The sequence below is a fragment of the Bombyx mori genome, chromosome 1, assembly GCF_030269925.1.
Source record: "Bombyx mori chromosome 1, ASM3026992v2".
NCBI lineage: Eukaryota > Metazoa > Arthropoda > Insecta > Lepidoptera > Bombycidae > Bombyx > Bombyx mori.
In genome coordinates this window covers 9,359,034-9,378,598 of record NC_085107.1, presented here as the reverse complement: position 1 = coordinate 9,378,598, position 19,565 = coordinate 9,359,034, and the positions used below count along the sequence as shown (strand labels likewise).

General features: G+C 36.1%; 1 protein-coding gene across 1 annotated transcript; it reads left to right on the top strand.

Annotated features, from left to right (window-relative positions):
* The first annotated feature begins 414 nt into the window (after positions 1 to 414).
* Positions 415 to 18,771, top strand: LOC101738622 (protein zer-1 homolog). The gene is made up of 8 exons (XM_004929801.5): positions 415 to 1,878; positions 3,001 to 3,203; positions 3,281 to 3,452; positions 3,532 to 3,693; positions 9,735 to 9,896; positions 11,765 to 11,914; positions 15,255 to 15,507; positions 16,655 to 18,771. The coding sequence occupies exons 1-8, from the start codon at positions 859 to 861 to the stop codon at positions 16,834 to 16,836; spliced, it is 2,304 nt and encodes a 767-aa protein (XP_004929858.1). The 5' UTR covers positions 415 to 858; the 3' UTR covers positions 16,837 to 18,771.
* Positions 18,772 to 19,565: the final 794 nt, after the last annotated feature.

The window sequence follows — 19,565 nt, the reverse complement described above, 5'->3', positions numbered from 1 at the left end:
CTACACGATGATGCTAAAAATCAAACCCGCAAATAATTAATTTGCGTAATTAGTGGTAGTATAACATGACGTCTTGTTAGTCCACACCACCCCCCTGCCTATTTCTGCTGTGAAGCCTTAATGCGTTTCGGCTAGAAGGGTAGGGTAACTGTTGTACTGTAAACTGACCTTAGAATTTATCTCTCAACTTGGGTAGCGGCCTTTACGTTGTTTATGTTTATAGGTTCCAGTAATCACTGAAAACCACCAGGGTCGTGAGCTCATGTACGTGACACTTAAGTAATATAAAATAAAAATACTATTTCTTAATTATTCATGAAATTAAATCATCTGTTTATACTTTTTTGTACTAAAAATTTAAAATCGATTTTTCAAAATATCGAAATATAAAAATACGCCCAAAAATATCGATCTTTAGAATTCAAAAGATTGAGACATCGATATACGGTATCAATTTGTTTTCGTTATGCCAAAAGAATAAGAATATGCAGTAGTGAGTAAATAGTAGATACCTACACGTATGTCTATCTCGATGTAGTATGTTGTACCTACCTGCTCTACTTTACTGAAAGTAGCATTGCATCCATCACAGATTATTGGTTGCGCTTTGCGCAGAATCCATCGGGCATCGCTCGATATAGATTTTTTCTCAGTTGAGGTATCCATATTCAAGATTGAAGCTGTCTACCGTGTTACTCCTAAAAAGTGTCTTTGTTCTGTAAAAATGAGTAGTTCATTTGTGAAAGGACTTCATTGTGTATGTGGGTAAGAATCTCGCGAAATGATATAAATTGGCAGGTTTCAATAAACTCATTTGCAGCACATAATTACTAAATCGTCAGTAGATTTAAAGACAGGATGGCGCACAAAGTGGTGGCGGAGATTACTTCGTTGTACGATACCTCACCAGATTCCCTACTTGAGATATGTTTGGAATATTTAGTTGAACATCTTAATATAGTAACAGATTTGGATCATACAACTCGCTGGCGAAAACTCAAGGAAGACATAATACTTCCTGCTGAAATATGTGAAAAATTTCTAGAAATATACCAACGAATCAATCGCATTAACGACAATATTGCTAACTTGTTTCGCGATCGATTTCGTACACGCCTCGACGCCATAAAACTACGTAATTCCCGCATCACTGATGAGGGATTTCGATTCCTTATGGAGCACAAACCGCAGGAAGTTGAACTCATACAATGCGAATATCTCTCTCCAATGTCACTGGAAACAATAAACAGAAACAGCAGGAACTTAGTCTCTCTCAAATTTGGTCCTGCCACACATGTCCTAGCTCAAGATGAAAGTGCGTATAAACAACGCGGCTTCATAATTTTTGCACCTAGACTTCGGAGACTTACTATACACAAGCGTGGACTTGCTATTTTCCACTTACTGCTCCTTAAACCTCTCTCCAATCTGACACACTTGGATCTCTCTGAGTGTGCATCAGCTGGTTCAATATGGGCATTAACTCGATTACGAAATCTGAGATCTTTAGTACTGCACAGTGTGCACTGGACCAAAGATATCACTGATTGGATTATTGGTCTTCGAGCTTTACAACATCTGGACATATCACAGTCAAATGAAAGACATGGAAAATATCTTAATCCAAATGAAGTGCTGACAAAGTTAGTGACAAGTTTACCTGCTCTGGTTTCACTTGACATATCAGGCACAAATTTAGCTGGAACAGGGGCTGCAACATTGTCAACTGTCAATGACAGCACCTCTGATAAAATGGAAACTGAAGTACGCTGTGATATACCAGGCCTAGTGTCCCGTGTGAACAACCCTCTGAATTTTCTCGGATTGTATGGAACACATCATGGTGCGTGCAAGAGACATGATATACCCGCTAAAGTGGTGAGTATTTATAGATTGTAAAGAGAGTAACTGTGCTTTGTATTTTGCACTCGAAACAGCAAAATTACTTCTTTTTCACTGAAACAAAAATCTAATACTACCTCGTCCTTAGTAGTAGTATCTTTTTATTATTTTTTCTTCATCCAGCATTCATCCACCCTGTGATTGTCATTTTAACTATTTTTGAATAGAATCTGCATGGGTTGGTACTATTGTTTATTTATAACATGTATTTCCGGTCTGAAAGCTGAGGATAACTTTATTCCAATGAAATTGAAAATTTAGCCTTTTCTCTCAACAAGAATAAGAGTATTGATCTACAATAGCGGTCGGGGAACCAGGGTAAATTAACCCAAATGGGGTATAATGAAATTTTGGGGGGTAAAAATGAAACTTTTGTGAGTAAAAAGTATATATTTTCATTTTTTTTTGTTTGGCGCCATGGGGTAATATCAACTTACAGAAAAATATTTTGGGGTAATAATTAAAAAAGTTCCCTGACCGCTGATCTACAAGCAATATGCCTTACTCACTACTACTTAAATCTTGTAATTCATTAGGCTATTTTATTACTATGGTTTTTGCAGAGATTTTCCAAGCATGGCTGTCTCCATTGCTCTATGGTTGACTTTAAGCCTCCTGATAATGTTCATTATGAGCAACCACATCTTCCTGTCATATGTACTTGCAACACAAGCTGATCAAAAACTTTCTTTTTGAGATACTGTTATCTGTTGATGAGTAATATCTGCTGTTGCTCATTTGAGTTGTATTTGACAATTATTGTAACTATTGTAATTATTGTGACTTACCATCACCCTGACTATTTCTGTCATGAAGAATTAATAAAATTGAATAGTGAAGCAGCTGTTATACTATTCTTAAGAAGGATGTTGGCATCCACGTTGTAATATTTATAGGTTTTGGTAACCATTTAGGACCAGGTTATAAGCTTATTCAGCTGCCAATGTACTAAAAAACATTGTCTCTTGTACTTGAGACCATATCTATATATGCTAAGAAAGCTGGCAGCTGTTCTGGACTTACTACTACTAGAGGACTATTCATGTAGCTGATTTGTGTAAGGCCTGTTAAAAAATAAATAAATCTTCTTTGTTTAAGATTTCTGGTGATGCCAATGAGAAGCAGATTTTAATTGCAGCTGCAGCATATATGGAAAGGCCAGTAATGCTGACCCGTGTTTTAAATGATCTATATTACCTGTTTAGATATGAAAATAACACAAATGTGTTACGGGCCTTGAATGTTGTGCTTGATGCCATGGATAGACATGTGTCTGAAAAACACATCCAAATATCTGGAAGGTAACAATTTAAAAAAAAATATGCTTAATATTGCTTATGCACTTGTTTCCATGACTTATTTGTTATTATTTTTACAGTGCCACCTTGTTTTATATTGTGAAAGGCAAAGAAAAAGAACGTATTGGAATTAAGATGAAGAAGCGTATAATTACAGCACTGCTGGATGGCATGGATGCACATCTTGGTGATGACACCATGATGAGGAATGGATGTCTTACTCTCTGTGAATTCAAGATTCCTAATGATGTGGTACAAAGTCGAATGTGTAATTCAATTAAAATATTATATCAAACATACAATTGAATTACACTATTTTCTTTAATTTCAGCTTTTTGAATATGAACGAGCTGTGCAGATACTCCTAAGCGGTGTTACTGATGTAAATCAAGAAGGCTCTGTTCAACGGATTGCTATATATTTACTCAACTCACTCGCATGCCAAGTTGATGGAAAGCAAAAAAGATTCCTTGGGAACCAAGGCGCAATTGGGGTTAGCTTTTAGAACATACTATATTTCAAAATGTGTACTCGTATTCTTCATTCGTAAGGATGTAATATCATCTACGCATCCTATTTGTACTTAATTTTACAATATATAATAATACAGATTTCACGTAAATCCAATTGTTTTGGTGAGCAATATTTTTTCTCAGTTTTGTTCGTGTCATGACAGTTGCATAAGAATACCTCCTATATTTTATATTCATAAAAGTGATCTAAAGAATTGTGCAGTAAATTTTATCGAGATTATAAACTAAATTGACCCAGAACGAACGAACTCAAAATACTAAAATCCCCAAATACAAATTAACGTGGATCTTATCTGCTTGTACATGTAACGAGTACATGCATTTTAAAAAGTGGCAACGCGAATCTGTTGATTTGATTACAAATTACTGCGATTTCGATTAAAATATAACACAGCAAAAGCGAAAAGTACACAAAAGTAAATCAAATACCCTTGACAACGAGTCATCGAGCTCCTGGGAACAGGATACCGACCGTTTTATTTTTTCGAAAATGCCGCGACATTATCTACTAAATGCAGTTAACGTAACTTCATTACGCGGGACCCGAATAAGGGACAAACTAACTATAGAATATACACTAAAACTCAACGATTAATCATATCTGACATCAGGCATTGTGATGTTAGAATATAGATTTTATGTAATGATTCAAATACTGTTTTTGGATCTGATAAAACTAATACACGTAAAAAACAATTTAAGAACGACTTCCATGCAATTTTTCTCAGTTTTGAAAAAAATATTAAAACAATATTTCCTTTTTGAAATTTTTATCAGTTTCCTTTGAAATAAAGTTATATAAAATTAAATTTACCCTCGGACCTTTGTTTTGATAGAGAAGTAAATAAAGTGATGCATTTCACATCACAGTTTCAACTGATATTGTTTAAATTCAATAAATGTCAATTGAAGTTCATATTGAGATGCGAATTTTGAACAAGGGGTCCGTAAACAGCATGTGTGAAATCCTTGAAAAAGAAGAAATTTGAAATGTTTGATAATGAATTTACATGAGGGCTATTATTGAAATGAAATAACATAATTAAGTAAAGTGGATAAAAGTCTTCTGGGTTTTGTGTTTTTTCTTTTTTTGTAATATTGAGAGGTACTATAATTATATTGAAAACTATAAGCCCCCCATTCTAACTATTCAATCATGCTTCTTACGTTTATTTGTTTGCATAAAAGAGGATTAATTTGCGTTTTAATCATATTTTAATTTCGGTCATCGTGTTTATTAGACGAAATATTTTAGTATTCTCAATTATTTAACTGCAACTTTCTTTACGAATACATAAAAGGTTATTGTTTTCTAAATTTCCTTATTTGTTGCGTATTAGTGCGCATTCACAGTCCACAATATGGCCCTAGCGCGGTTGCGACGATGGGTGCGAAATATCAAACATAGTATTTAGGAAATAGCCGTTTGCACCCACAATGCAATATTTAATAAAGCTGGATTTAAAGTATCGGCGTAACTTAGTGCAGCGATGGGCGCGATAAGCAGGGCGTAGCCATGATCTTTTTAAACGTTTAGATGTATTTCAGGTGCTTCAAACTACGAACGAAGTTTTATTAGTTAGTTTGTACGAATATTTATGGCATGGGATGGCATGGGATGTGTTATAAAGATGCTTTTCCACGAAGTAAATCGTTGCGCAGTGGATGAAAAAGACGATTTCGTATTTTTAAACTTTGCGCACGTAGTTCGCGCATATACCGTATTGATTGGCAGTCGGGGGTGGGAGAGGGGGTGGGAGGGGAGTGGGGTGTTTTCCGTTAGACCTGAAATACATATAGGTGCTAAAACAGCTCCCGGCGCATTGTACCTTCACGTCCTGCATATTGTTTTTTTCCGTCGACACGCTTGCGCTATGCTTACGCCGATACCGCTTTTTATATAAAATCCAGAATTTAAAACAAACAAATTTAAGTCAATTTCGAAAATGATAACATAGAAAAACAATTCAGATCTGCTAATGGGAGTTGCTCTTTAGGCTTTATGACGTCATCGATATTATAGAGCGGACGTGCTAGGGAAATGGGAATATGAACTACCATGTAAAAATATCAGTTTTCCCGTAATTTTAAAACTAATATTCATGATGCTCTCAAATAAAAACTTATTATTGAATGGTATACATATATATTTAAATAGTTATAAAACCGAAACAGTTATCAGTACATGCAATCGTTACATAATGATAATATTATTGCAATAAGTATTTAATTCACGATATCTTCAATATGGGTGGGCTTATACTTTGTTTGATTAGAACAATACATTGAATTTTCACTATTGAATGTTTCAAAAATTTAATTTTCAATAATTGAATGTGCCTTGCAAAATACACTGACTATAGAAGCTACAACTATAAGGGAACTCGAAGCCATTTAATAAGATCGTACGATTTCTGTAATCACGTATTATATTCGTTACTGTGCGCTTTAGTAAATTTGTCATTGAAGACGTATCTTCGTGATTAACGTAGCGTTCGACAGGTCAGCTTACATTAGAATATCAACGGTGAAAAAAAAATATGGCAGATATCGCTTGCGGGAAATGGTCATTAGAATGCATAGTAAAAATAATTATCAACCTAAATTTGAACGTTATTTTATAACATGACTAGCTGACCCGGCAAACGTTGTGTTGCCTTAAATAAGATTTCTAGGGAAATTGTACTGAGAAAAAAAAACCTCACTTAACCACATAATACCTCATTATAAACAAAAAAAATATCCAAAAAATTAAAATAAAAAGTAAATGTTTGGGGTAGACCACCCTTTTCACTTAGGGGTATGAAAAATAGATAGTAGCCGATTCTCAGACCTACTGAACATACTATTGATACACAAATAAAACCAATAAAACATGGCTGAAAAATGTATAGTATTGTATAGCTCTCAAATATATTAAGTGTATAATCTATGATGTATAGTGAGTAAGTAAGACAGGAGACCGGCTTCGTTCTCATCCCTACTACGTGATGTTTGCTGGATGGGTGGTGACACCTGGCGGGGATAGCTGATCGATTGATAGTTGATCAGTAGTCGACCGGCGAGGGCGGGAGACCAAATTCAATTTAAAAAAATCATAATTAAAGGAACTTGAAATTATAAACTCTGAATAAGAATTTATCGTACTACAATTATAATATTTGATTGCCATCTTGCAACCTTATTGCGGATCTGTCCATAGAATAAAAAAAATGTTAATCGGGATGGAAAAATAGGGGTTGATCGTATAAGAGTGAAAATTGAGAGTAATATGATTTTTTTTTTTTCATTTCACAAAACAAAATAAAAAACTTGCCAAAAAAATTTAAGTTTATAATTAACAAATAAAAAATAGGGGTTGATCATAGAGGGATGAAAAATTATGAGTAACATCAGATTTTTTATTTTAATTCATGACAAAATAAAAATAAAAATGAAAATCTTGCCAAAAAAATTAAAGTTTATTAATAAATAAATAGCAAATAAAAAATAAGGGTTGATTGTAGAAAGGTGAAAATTTAGGGTTGTATGTATTTTTGTATGTTGTATCATAAAAAAATAAAAACAAAAATTTTCGTCTAAAAAATAACAAATAAAATTTAGGGGTGGACCACCCTTAACATTTAGGGGGATGAAAAATAGATGTTGTTCGATTCTCAACCCTGACCGATATGCACGCTAAGATTCACGAAAATCGGTCGAGCCGTTTCGGAGGAGTATGGCAACGAAAACTGTGACACGAGAATTTTATATATTAGATTAAGTTCGTACCTGACATTGCTGCCAATTAGATCAAGGTAAGAATTTGTAACAATGTAGTGTTTCTAAATAGTTAACTTTGTATATTCTAATGTTTGTTGCTCAAACAGTTAATTATGGAACGGTAGTATTCATTCGAATGTTCAAATATAAATTTGTAAGTAAATGTTTTTAGATTAACGATTCGTGCAATGCTTTGTTATGTATACCTACGTGGTTAAATCTGCAATCGATTTAGAAACAAATATTTTACTGTGCACGCGTATTAAGGAATTTTAATTTGAAACATATTAAAAGAACGAAATGTTTCAATTAGTTATAAAATTTAAATCATCCGACGCGTTTTATGAAGTTACATGAAAATAAGACGTTGCAATGTCTCCTTCTACGAAATCGGTAATGAATCTCCAAACCCTATCATATTACATCAAACATTCCTCCGCCTTAGGTATCTTTATTACTATTGGCTGATTTTGTTTTATGTTGGGCACACGACCGGTTGAGTTAAACTATTTGAATTTTTTGAATAATAAAACAGATCGTGTCCTCGAAATTTAGATTCCACAGTTGCTTAATAATAACAAATAGTAAAATTTTGTTGTCGAATCAATGCAGGCCTGTGTTATGAGTGAACGCGATAAACCGGATTCCGCGTTATCGCGCTCATAACCAATGACAGAACATGTTAGTTCGTCGCTTAAACGATATCCATCATTTTAGAGGTGCCCGATAGAATACTGGACGTAAGGCATGTAGTGCTGTTTTCGGAACTCTCCGTTTCTCGATATCGGAGGTCAAATAGTCACGATATCAATCTGTTTAAAATTGTATTCGTTCTAGTATGTTTTAAGATTTTAATTTTTTAATTTTATTTTACTTCGTTGTGACTATTCGAAAAATAGTAAAATGTAACCTTATTTGTAAACAATTTTTGCCGAAATAGCTAGACGGAACTTCTCGACCGGAAACCATGACCAAAATCATAATATAATTGTAAACTTGTTTCAAACTATTCATTATATTTGAAAGAATTACCAGCCTTAAATTCGGACTTTGCTATTACCCAGGCCAAGACGAAGGCTATGATAGTAGATAGGGCTGAATAACTTAGAACCGATGTACAAAACAGCTATTATAATTGCGAAGTTTTACATATCTACATCTACCGCGACTCTAAAATCTGCAAGCCTGCACTGGAAGACTGCACTGGAAGATGTGATGACGAGATCCATCACTAGGTTGGCAGTGGAGCAGCTGAGGTCAAATTGATGGAATGTCTTATGTTTCCAATCTTTCTCTATGGAGCCGAAATCTTGTCTCTAAGACTGCATGATCACCGTAAAATAGATGTCCTCGAGATGTGGTGGTGCTGGAGACATCTAAAGATCCCGTGGACGGTATTCACCATCAATGCATCCATCTTCAAAGAATTCTTTATCAAAGACTGACTTTCGTAAACTGTGCAATTGCGTATTTTAAACTTCTTTGGTCACATCCAGAAAAAGGAGACGATGAAGATACTAATCGTTCAAGGCCAGTAAAGGAAGAGATCACTCGGCCGATCACTAACCCATTGAACTGACCTAATAAAAAAAGAAAGTCAACCAGAACTGCCAGGTCTGGAAGCGCAACGCTAAGAAGGCAATCCTCGACTATTGGGGACCTAACGAATGCTTCTGGGTGCATATCGTCAGCTTAACCACGACGACTCTGACAAGAGTCTCCGACTAAGAAGAAAAATATTTGTAAGATTTCTCCTTGCGGCCTTGAAACATTGTACCATATATGTACGTGATTTGAATAAGATGATGCCACATTTAAGCTTTCCTGAAACAATTTCCCAGATAATTAATTACAAAAATATATGAATATGTATAAAATTGAATTTTGCAGCTTTAAACAACGACACGTGAGCTCGCGTGCTCATTATAGCCAAACGATATATTGGTAGTAGGTACTATTGGCATATATGACGGTTTCTCTAATTTATAAGCGTAAAATCAATAATTAATACTAATACACCTCAACATTATCGTTGTGGCTCACGGCGGCAGTGTGTTTGAAATGTTATGATTGCGTTTACAATTTGACTGTTTTGCAATATTAACATTGCATCGGAGGATAGCTAAAACAATGATTTGTGATGGTGTAAGCTTGATGTTTCGAACAAAAAAAAATATACGAAAATAAGAAAAAAATATTATTAGATGAATCGTTTTATGGTTTTTTTTTATTATTTTAGAAAATGTTGAACTTGATATCGGATCGCCTGAATCGGCGCATATGCGACGATGTTTTGGAGGTGGCCTGGTCCACTATGTGGAACGTTACTGACGAAACGCCACAGAATTGTCAAAGATTCCTCGAGAACCGCGGCATGGAATTTTTCCTGGCATGTCTTAAAGTAAGTATCTAAACAAAATGTGTACAGTCGATATGGAATTTTGCTTTGAAAAAACTCGAACTGGATGTAAGTTTCTGTTCTTATGTTATGCCTTGTATACATAGAATTTTTCGTGGTCTAACGTGAAATGAGTGGAGTGACAAAGAGAACCGAATTTTCATAATAACGTTACAAAAAAATGGTATAAGCTAAACACAACTTTTCGAAGCGGTCTATCCGCCTGTTCGTGAAATGTTTGCAATGTATTTTATCTAGGTAAATGAATTAACGTGAACGAAAATGAATTGACGTGCTTTTAACACACGTGCTTCGTGCTGTCCTAAATAATCTGCTCAATAAATATAATGTACAAGTATAGTTCCGACAGAGGTTGTTATTTTGATTATTATTATTGACCGTTATTATTATTGATTTTGACTAAGCTGCATGGACGATATATTAAGTAGTTGAGCTATAAAGACATGAATCTCCTTATTTGATATGGATTTTTTGTAAAATTGTTTAATTTGACAAGGACAATAATGTCTTTTTACAACAGTTTAGGTACAATTGAGTGAATTTATAATTGACACAATTAATATTTTCCTCATTAGATATTTTAAGATAGGGAACAAATTCGTAGTAATGATCATTGAAGCGGTTTTTAATTATAGGCGATCGATGACTTGTTCATGGGTAGAAACACGTTTTACTAAGTAGGGTGTTGATTTAAATGTTGCATACATATAGGAAAAAATAATATGTCGTCTCGTATGGTTCAAAAATGTGTTCTTCGCGTTGAAAAGAATGTAGTAAGTCTTAAACATTCATGAACAAGCGTAGTCTATTTTCGAATACTTCGATCTATAGTTGCGACATTGATAAATAAATAATGTTTTGGTAGGCCATAATTGGACATTCGTATTGTGGCTATATTATAAAAAAAGGAATTGCGTCTTCTAATACCCACGATCAAAAGTTAAACCAAATGCTCCTTCAGTTGTGTTCTTCGGGTCAGAGGGTCGTGACCACTTTCATCCATGAGTTTCATCCTCATTACGTTGTGCCATCTCGTTCGTCTCCTTTGGGCGACTCTAAGTATCGGAAATGGTATAATCGAGGGCAGTGTAGATCTGGTCAGACTAACGCGCTGCATTGCACACCGCCATCTTTGTCCCTTCTACTTTGTCAGTAATCATCAGTTTTTTCAAGATTGGCTCGTGTCTTTCCTGGCAATGTGTCCGTTGTAATGTAGGTTTCGTTTGAGGCTAATGCGCACTAGAAGATGTTTTATGTTCAGACGTTGTTCCTGCGCAGGTGGAGCTTCGGTAGCATATTTCACACCGTCCGGTCCAACAAGTTGCTTTCTTTGTCTACTATATTCAGGGTGACAGGTGTTTTCTTGGGAATATAGTCGCCGTGGGTTCCGACGTCTTTCCGGATCAGCCTTTCAGAGATGATTTAGATCTTTCTGTCGTCTGGTGACCACTTCTGGTTACACAGGATATTAGGTTGCTCAATCGCCGCCTGATGTTCGGTGTTGGCTTTTTACGGTTAGTATACGGGAGGTACCTCTCCTGACCAACCTTCTTTTTAAATCCGGAGTTGCCGCCACCAAGGGCAGAGTTAATTTCAAATAAATTAGATCAAACTGTGAGCTTTTCTAATTCTGAGCTTAGCTAATATTAGCTAACGCTCAGCACACGGCCTTATTATATTCGAAAACCAAATTTGTGCTCGGCTTGTATGTAGCGACGTATGTGCGTAGAGTCCGAACTAAAGTCAACAGCACTTCATAGATTTTACGCTTGGACCTTTATATTTTGGTTATATTTGCGAACGAAACACATTTAAAACAATAAGTAAACTAATTTTTAATTAATTTACAGAATTTCCCAGACAATGAAGAATTGCTTCGTAATATGATGGGCTTACTGGGAAATGTCGCGGAGGTCGGTGAACTGCGTCCTCAGCTAATGAACAAACTGTTCCTTACGGTCTTCTATGACCTCCTGGATTCTTCCAGTGATGGAATTGAGGTCTGTATTGTTAATTAAATGAAAACGCTTTAATTTATTTACTAATTCGACCCCAGATTGGCCACTATATCATTATTTAAACATCTTAAGCATTTGTAGTCTGGATTCTTAACGCACTTGTGATTTGTAATGTGATGAAACGAAAAAGCGACACTAAAAAAAGACAAACAAACTTTATAGAATTTTAGCCTGTGAGTGAATGAGACAGAATACTTCTATGACATTTCGCATCTTCCGTGTATGAAATGCATACATGTTTTCGTATGTATGTGTTTTATATAGCTCACTCCAAAATTTTGTACTATGTATTGTATCAGCGTCTATATACACCATTAACGAATGAAGGCAAAATCTTAATTGCATTGTGTAATAGCTCCTTGGCTAAATGTATGACTGCTTGAAGCAGAAATAGGCGGAGAGGCGGTACTGACACGTGCGGCCTTACGAAATGCCGTCTGCCCAGTAAAATCAAAGTTATAGTACGCAGCGAATGAAACTAGAATAAAAAAGAAGATGTAATTCTGTGTACATCCGAACTCATAATTACTTCACGTCTGTCGGTTTCACAAGAAACACTAATTATTGTGTAAATTAAACGATTTGATTTTTAGGAATAGTCTTTTTTTTGTAACGTAGGGACTTAAAAATTCTCGTTTTTTTTTTCTAAATTTATTTATAATGATTCGTAATGTAAGGCCAACCAGACGAGATAAAAAATGTAAACAAAGTTTCAGGAGTAAAAATCATTTTTATGTAAATAAATTATTACAAAGTTCGAATTTTAATCGCTGTCATCTGTACTAGACAAAGATGATTCGTCGGAAGAGTCCGAGTGAGCTGTGTTTATGATAAAACTATCTATTGTATTATCAATCATGTTGTCAATATTGCTATAAAAATTATCCTTGATTTTTATAACATGATCCACACAATTTCGCCATTTATCAGCAGATACACGTTGGATCCCCTCTTGTAGCAGTTTTTTCATATCTTCAGATTTAAATGTAGTATTATTGCGAGCTACGTATCCCTCTATGTCAGCCCATACGAGTTCAATGGGATTGAGCTCGCAATGATAAGGTGGCAGTCTTAGGACTTCCACCTAAAATTTTTTTGCTAAGTATTATTTATTAATTATTTTTTTAACTAAGTACTCACAATAACAGCAAAAATCAAAAATAAAACTAACAAAAACGGAATAATAACAACAACAAACCAAGTAAATACGGAAACGAAAAAATATGTATCACTTCGAACGCAATCCAAACAGGAATGAACTTGTTCACAAAATGGCGGACCAAATGTTGACAACTGCGGTACTCAGTGGTTTCCTGTACCACGAAACACACAACGACAGCTGTTGTCGACCAACTGACGCCATAACTGCGCGTACGAGTGATAAGGACAGAGATAATAATCCCTCGCTATCGCAATGTAACTCAGTAACGGTCCGCTTGTTTACGTTTATTATCTCGTCTGGTTGGCCTAAGTTTAGTACAATGTATCTTGTAGTTAGCAGGTCCAAAAATTTAATGCGTAGCGTCAGAACTGTTTTCGTCTGGCCACACTAAATTGTCAAAAAATTCTGGATGCCAGAGTTATCTTATTAACTAAAAGCATTGTTTCTTTTTTTTTTGCTTAGGTTAGTAGACGAGTTCACGGCCCACCTGGTGTTAAGCGGTTACGCTCCGGTAACCGCTTAACAACAGGTGGGCAGCATCTACAACGTAAATGCTGCCACCCACCTTAAAAAATGAATTTTATAAGGTGTCACTTTTAACCGTACAACCGCTACCCCGCCCTTCAAACCGAAACGCATTACTGCTTCAAGTAGAAATAGGCGGGGCGGTGGTACCTACCCGTGCGGACTCCCAACTCTCAACACGTCCTTCCACTAGTAATTACGCAAATAATAATTTTGCGGGTGTGATTTTTATTACATGATGTTAATACTTCACTATGGAAGTAAATCGTGAACATTTTTTAGGTTTTTATTATTATTTTTATTGCTTAGATGGTTGGACGAGCTCACATCCCACCTGATGTTAAGTGGTTACTGGAGCCCATAGACATCTACAACGTAAATGCGCCACCTACCTTGAGATATTAGTTCTAAGGTTTCAGTATAGTTACAACGGCAGCCCCACCCTTCCAACCGAAACGCATTACTGCTTCACGGCAGAAATAGGCAGGGTGGTGGTATCTACCCGTGCGGACTCACAAGAGGTTCTACCACCAGTAATACAGTAGTACACACCAGGTACGTATTTTGTTGGAAAAAATGGTACCTGCCGGCGGGATTCGAACCCATAGCTACTACTACATACGAATGCACCGGACATCATATCGTTTAGGCCGCGACGACTTCAATGGAATTGTGTCGGTAGCCATCACAGAACACAAGACATTTGACAGATGCCTGAATCTCGCTTACGACATTTTCAAGATAAGCTCGCATATATACATTTCCGAAACAACAACATTCGGACCGTCGGTCTACCGAGCAAATATCACCCGCTCGGTGGAAGATCTTCCCTTTGTCGTATATAGTCCCCGGCACGTAACTTGGCAAGAGTTGTTAGATGCGTAGAAGTCGTTTTTTAGGTCTCTTTGGTTGTCAAGCGGGACGTGGGGAAAGACGTAGCACGGTTCCGAGCGCGCGATTGGTGAGTCAGTCGACCCTTGCCTCCCGCACCGCGTCCACGTTCCGTTCGCTCCCGGTTACACATGCGCGTACTAAAGTTGTAGGAACCCTTTGTTTATACTTACGAGTTGTTATTATTGTTTTAAATTTAGTTTTTGTTACGAGTGTTATTGTTTTAAGTTTGTTTGCAATATCAGGACCAAATACCAATGACCATATAGTCGATTCAGTCACTGAGCCGTTTTATTATTTACGTCAGTGACGACAGCGACTCTTCGTCATGTCCACGATGAGGAGGCAACTCCTTCCACCAGCTCAGGTGCTACCATAAATTTAATCCAAGGGGTAGCACTATTAGAAAATGATAGTGACGACGGCGACACATAATTTTTAATATTAACTATATTTTTTTAAATAAACTTCTTAACTTTTTATTGTATTTTATTATAACACCTAATATACTTCACGAATTCCTCTCTTTTCTTTAACTTTCTTCTAAACAAACAGACTTGAAAATAAATTATGGCAAATAAAAAATTTAATAAAATTAAATTAAATTATATGCGGGCAATAAAAGTGACAATTTTTTTGTTGCAATGTGCACTATGCGCGACATTACCCCCACTACACCAAAACCTTGCCAACTTACGTGCCGCTTACTATACCCACAGCACGTTCAATGGCATTGTGTTTTAGGTTAGCTACAATGCGGCTGGGGTGCTGGCCCACATGGCGTCTGACGGGCCGGGCGCTTGGACCGTCGACGAGCCGAGCCGCGTCTGCGTGCTGCACCGCGTGGCCACCGCCGTCGAGCGCTGGGACCTGCACGCCGAACGCAACATCAACTATCGCTCCTTCGAACCGATACTGAGTCTGCTCCACGCTCACCACACACCGCAGTGCCAGCACTGGGCCGTGTGGGCGCTCGCCAACCTCACCACAGTCTACCGTTAGTACTGGAGTTTATTGTATACGATTAATCGAATTTCGACCTTAATCACTGTCAATTCATGGTCTATATTCATTTGATGTAGGTATCGTTTTTTTTTCCTACGTATGCTGATAGCCTTGAGAGGCTATTTCAGCTTCGCCTTGACGTGTAGGTGAGCTCGCGAGGCTCAAATCTGACGACGTTGCTAAGACGAACCCTAGCAAGGGCCGTGCTTCGCAGAATCTACCACCGGATCGGAAACGCGACCCACTGAGAAGATCCGGCGAGAAACACAGTGGGCTGTGGCTATGGGTTTATTTACTCGTTGAGCCCTTCGTCGCCAGCGACGAGTTTGACGAGAACCAGGACCGGTGATGGGGTACCAAAAAGCACCGTTTGGATCCGAAATGACGTATTTTGGGCGACGTCGACAGTTTACCATTTGGTCCGCAGGATCGGCTGTGTAGTTTCCGGCGGCCACGATGAGAGGATCCTCATGTCGTGTCGCTTTATCGAAGAGGCACATTGATGCTGACTGTAGATACTTACTGATGGACTCTAGGTCCAGGTCATTATGGAGATCTACATTCCTTAGGAACCATGGTGCTGCGACGGCTATCTTGCGATATGTATCGTGTTTTCTCTTTTGTTAATGAGTAAAAATAAAGTACGCCAACTAAATAAATAAAAAAGTCGACAAAGAGCGTGAACCGATACCGAACTATTTTGTTGCATGGTATGCAAAGTCAAAACAATTGAAACGGAGTTCGTTTTGTTATAATAAAATTTTTGTGCGTTTTATTAAGTAATGAATAAATAAAAAAATGGGTCAGTATACAATAATTATACGAATCATAAAATGTGAATGTAAAATGCGAGTAAATATGGTATTCTAGATAAATTTCTGGAATATTAGTGAAAAAATTATAAAGCTATTTAATTTTTATAAACTATTTTTGCACATACTCAAAATTGACGACAAATTTCAGTTTCAGTTTTCTAGGTGATGCGATGGAAGTGCTTAAAAAATCACTGCTTAAAAAATCACTACACTTTTTTCGGTCTTGCCCCTCAGCCTGCAAACAAAACGTGTGATTCGAAAATTTTAAAAAATTATTATCATAATTATTATTATTGTGTTAGTCAATTCTATGAACATTTTCAGCCGAGAAGTACTGCAATTTGGTGGAGGCCGAAGGCGGATTGCGCCTGCTGAACATTCTCTTGAACCATCCGGCTCCGTACGATCAGATCAAGAACCTGGCTTGCATTGTAATCAACAACTGCACTAAATACGCCGTACGCGACGCCTCCACTCCCCCGATACCGACCACTCCGGATAATTAACTAATGGAGTACTTTGAGGAGATTGACCCCTTCCTCGAAGAATAGCAGTACCTCTGCAGGGTTGCCCTGATAGTTGGTTTGGGTCTTACAGTAGCATTTTGCTGGAAATTCATAGCGATTCTCCTGTATGTAGCGGACAATTAATTTAGTCGCTTAGAGACGACATATTTTATGAAATTATAGTATTTAACAAGTTTAATCCCCGTAGTAAAATGTATACGCAGCACGTTTAAATTATTGGTGTCGTAGTAATGTTTAATGTGTGTGAGTTTAGATTTCACTATATCTCTGAAGTCTCAAGGAAGTTCGAATGATTTGACGACTCGCGCCCCACCTATGGTGCGTTTATGGTACTATGACAAGAAGCTACTGTGTATCATCAACTGTATCTATAATACCTGCAACCGACTCAGACATTGCCTGAGTTTGTCGTTCTCATAAAAATACTAACATTCATCAATGAACAGATAATCGAGTGAACTCATTTTCTCCATTCAAGCATACACATAATATTTCCAAGTATATTCAATGTAGTATGGTTATAATATGGTATGAACTTATAGTTAAAACTATAACATTATATACGTTTTTTCTCTATCGGTGTTTTAGAATATAACGTTTTTGAATCATAAATGTCTAGGTGTGCATTAGATTAAGTATCTACTATGATTGTAGTTTATTTTTCAAATTACTAAATTACTATTTATTTTTTCAGGGGTGTCTAAAAATTATGAATATTTATTTAGAGATATTTTTTTTTTGTTAACATGCCTTCATCATTCATTTACACTGAACATTGTTTATTTATTCTATTGTTTTGCCTGAGTTTATCGTTCTCATAAAAATACTAACATTCATCAATGAACAGATAATCAAGTGAACTCGTTTTCTCCATTCAAGCATACACATAATATTTCCTAGTATATTCAATGTAGTATGGTTATGATATGGTATGAACTTATAGTTGAAACTATAACATTATATACATTTTTTCTCTATCGGTGTTTTAGAATATAACGTTTTTGAATCATAAATGTCTAGGTGTGCATTAGATTAAGTATCTACTATGATTGTAGTTTATTTTTCAAATTACTAAATTACTATTTATTTTTTCAGGGGTGTCTAAAAACTATGAATATTTATTTAGAGATATTTTTTTTGTTAACATGCCTTCATCATTCATTTACACTGAACATTGTTTATTTATTCTATTGTTTTTATTGTTTAGGTGGGTATTTATAACTTTGCTATGTACCTTAACTTCAACATTATATAGGGACTTAGTCCGTTTACGTAATATTAGAATTTACGATACGTAGCGTAGATTCTTCATTAAAATATTATTCATTCGTAAAGATAAAATTTTGTCTCGTTTATCGATTACTAGTATTAGGAAAAGCTATAACAGCAAAATTTTCTTTAGTAGTTTTTAAATCGTAAGTCGAAATTTATTCGAGAACTATTTTGTGTTTTCTTGATAGTCGCATTATAAAATTATATGTCGTAACAACGATGGAAGCGTTACTCTGGTAGTTGCTTTTCATGCTAAAAATGTAGTGATTAAAAATATAGTAATTGTAATAATCATCTAGTTATATATTATCTGGGTGTTTAAATAAATAGATGTTGTAAATTTGTTTTTGTTTATTCTGTGGTTTTTTTTTTTCATTTAAATTAGTTTTCATTTATAATAATTATATTATAGTATTACTAAACCGTCTGGCTTTGTAGCGTCTGTGCAAACTAGAAGTGGCAACAAGTGAATTTGTCTCTTCAGGCACTTTAGACGGTACTTGCATTATAGTAATATATATGTCGTTCTGTTACTAGATTTGTCTTATCTTTATATAATATTATGTATTTATTCGTACTTCTTTAAAAGATGTGTCATTGTAGAAATTATTATGTTATCAATAAAAGTGATTATTGATGTGAGATTGTAGTTTTATTTCTATTTATTAAGTACCCTACCTTATTTTTATAGAAAATAAGTATTCTATGGTCTTGGTCTATCCTAACTGTTCTTTGGTCAGTTTACTCGTAGTCTAGTCTAGCAAAAGATTCTTACAACAGCCTCACTGTAAAAAGGTTTTTGTAACTGAACTGTTACTTAAAAGTCTGGTATAAATTATTAAGATACTATTGAAGAGTTCAAATAAAAAATACAATTTTAATACAGCTACCACTGAGTATTAGGATACTTAGTTTTTTTCTACCTGTTCGCTGATAACCTAAGAAGCTATTCCAGCTACGCCCGGACGGGTAGGTGAGCTCACGGGCTCAACCTGAGAGAATTTGCTAACGCTTCGCAGAATCTATCACCGGATCGGAATAGAGACTCACTGAGAAGATCCGGCGAGAAACTCAGAGGGCTGTGACTATGGGTTAGTTCGCTCGTTGAACTCTTCGTCGTAATCGACGATTCGACGAGGACGGTGACCGGTGCTTGAGGGGCCTAAAAGTACCGAGAGTGAATCCGGGGATCTGACAAGACATGTGTTGGGCGACAGCGGCTTTGCATTGCCCCGTGACGGTCGCATACGTTGGTACTCTATTCTCACAGGCTTACACCAAGTGCTCGTATAATGCTTAGTTCTCTCCCAGTTAAATCGATCCAAATCTAAGTCGGAAGTGTTTGCAATAAAATCAAGATCAAGGTCTTTTTATCGATTTTTTTATGTAATACTAGTCAACAATTCCTGTAATATAAGATTCGGTTAATTAAAACG

Bases quoted from the DNA above. Each gene is read 5' to 3' on its own strand.
- LOC101738622 (XM_004929801.5), top strand. From the start codon at position 859: ATGGCGCACAAAGTGGTGGCGGAGATTACTTCGTTGTACGATACCTCA. The intron at 3,204-3,280 runs GTAACAATTTAA...TTATTTTTACAG, and splicing joins CACATCCAAATATCTGGAAG to TGCCACCTTGTTTTATATTG. The intron at 3,694-9,734 runs GTTAGCTTTTAG...TTATTATTTTAG, and splicing joins GGAACCAAGGCGCAATTGGG to AAAATGTTGAACTTGATATC.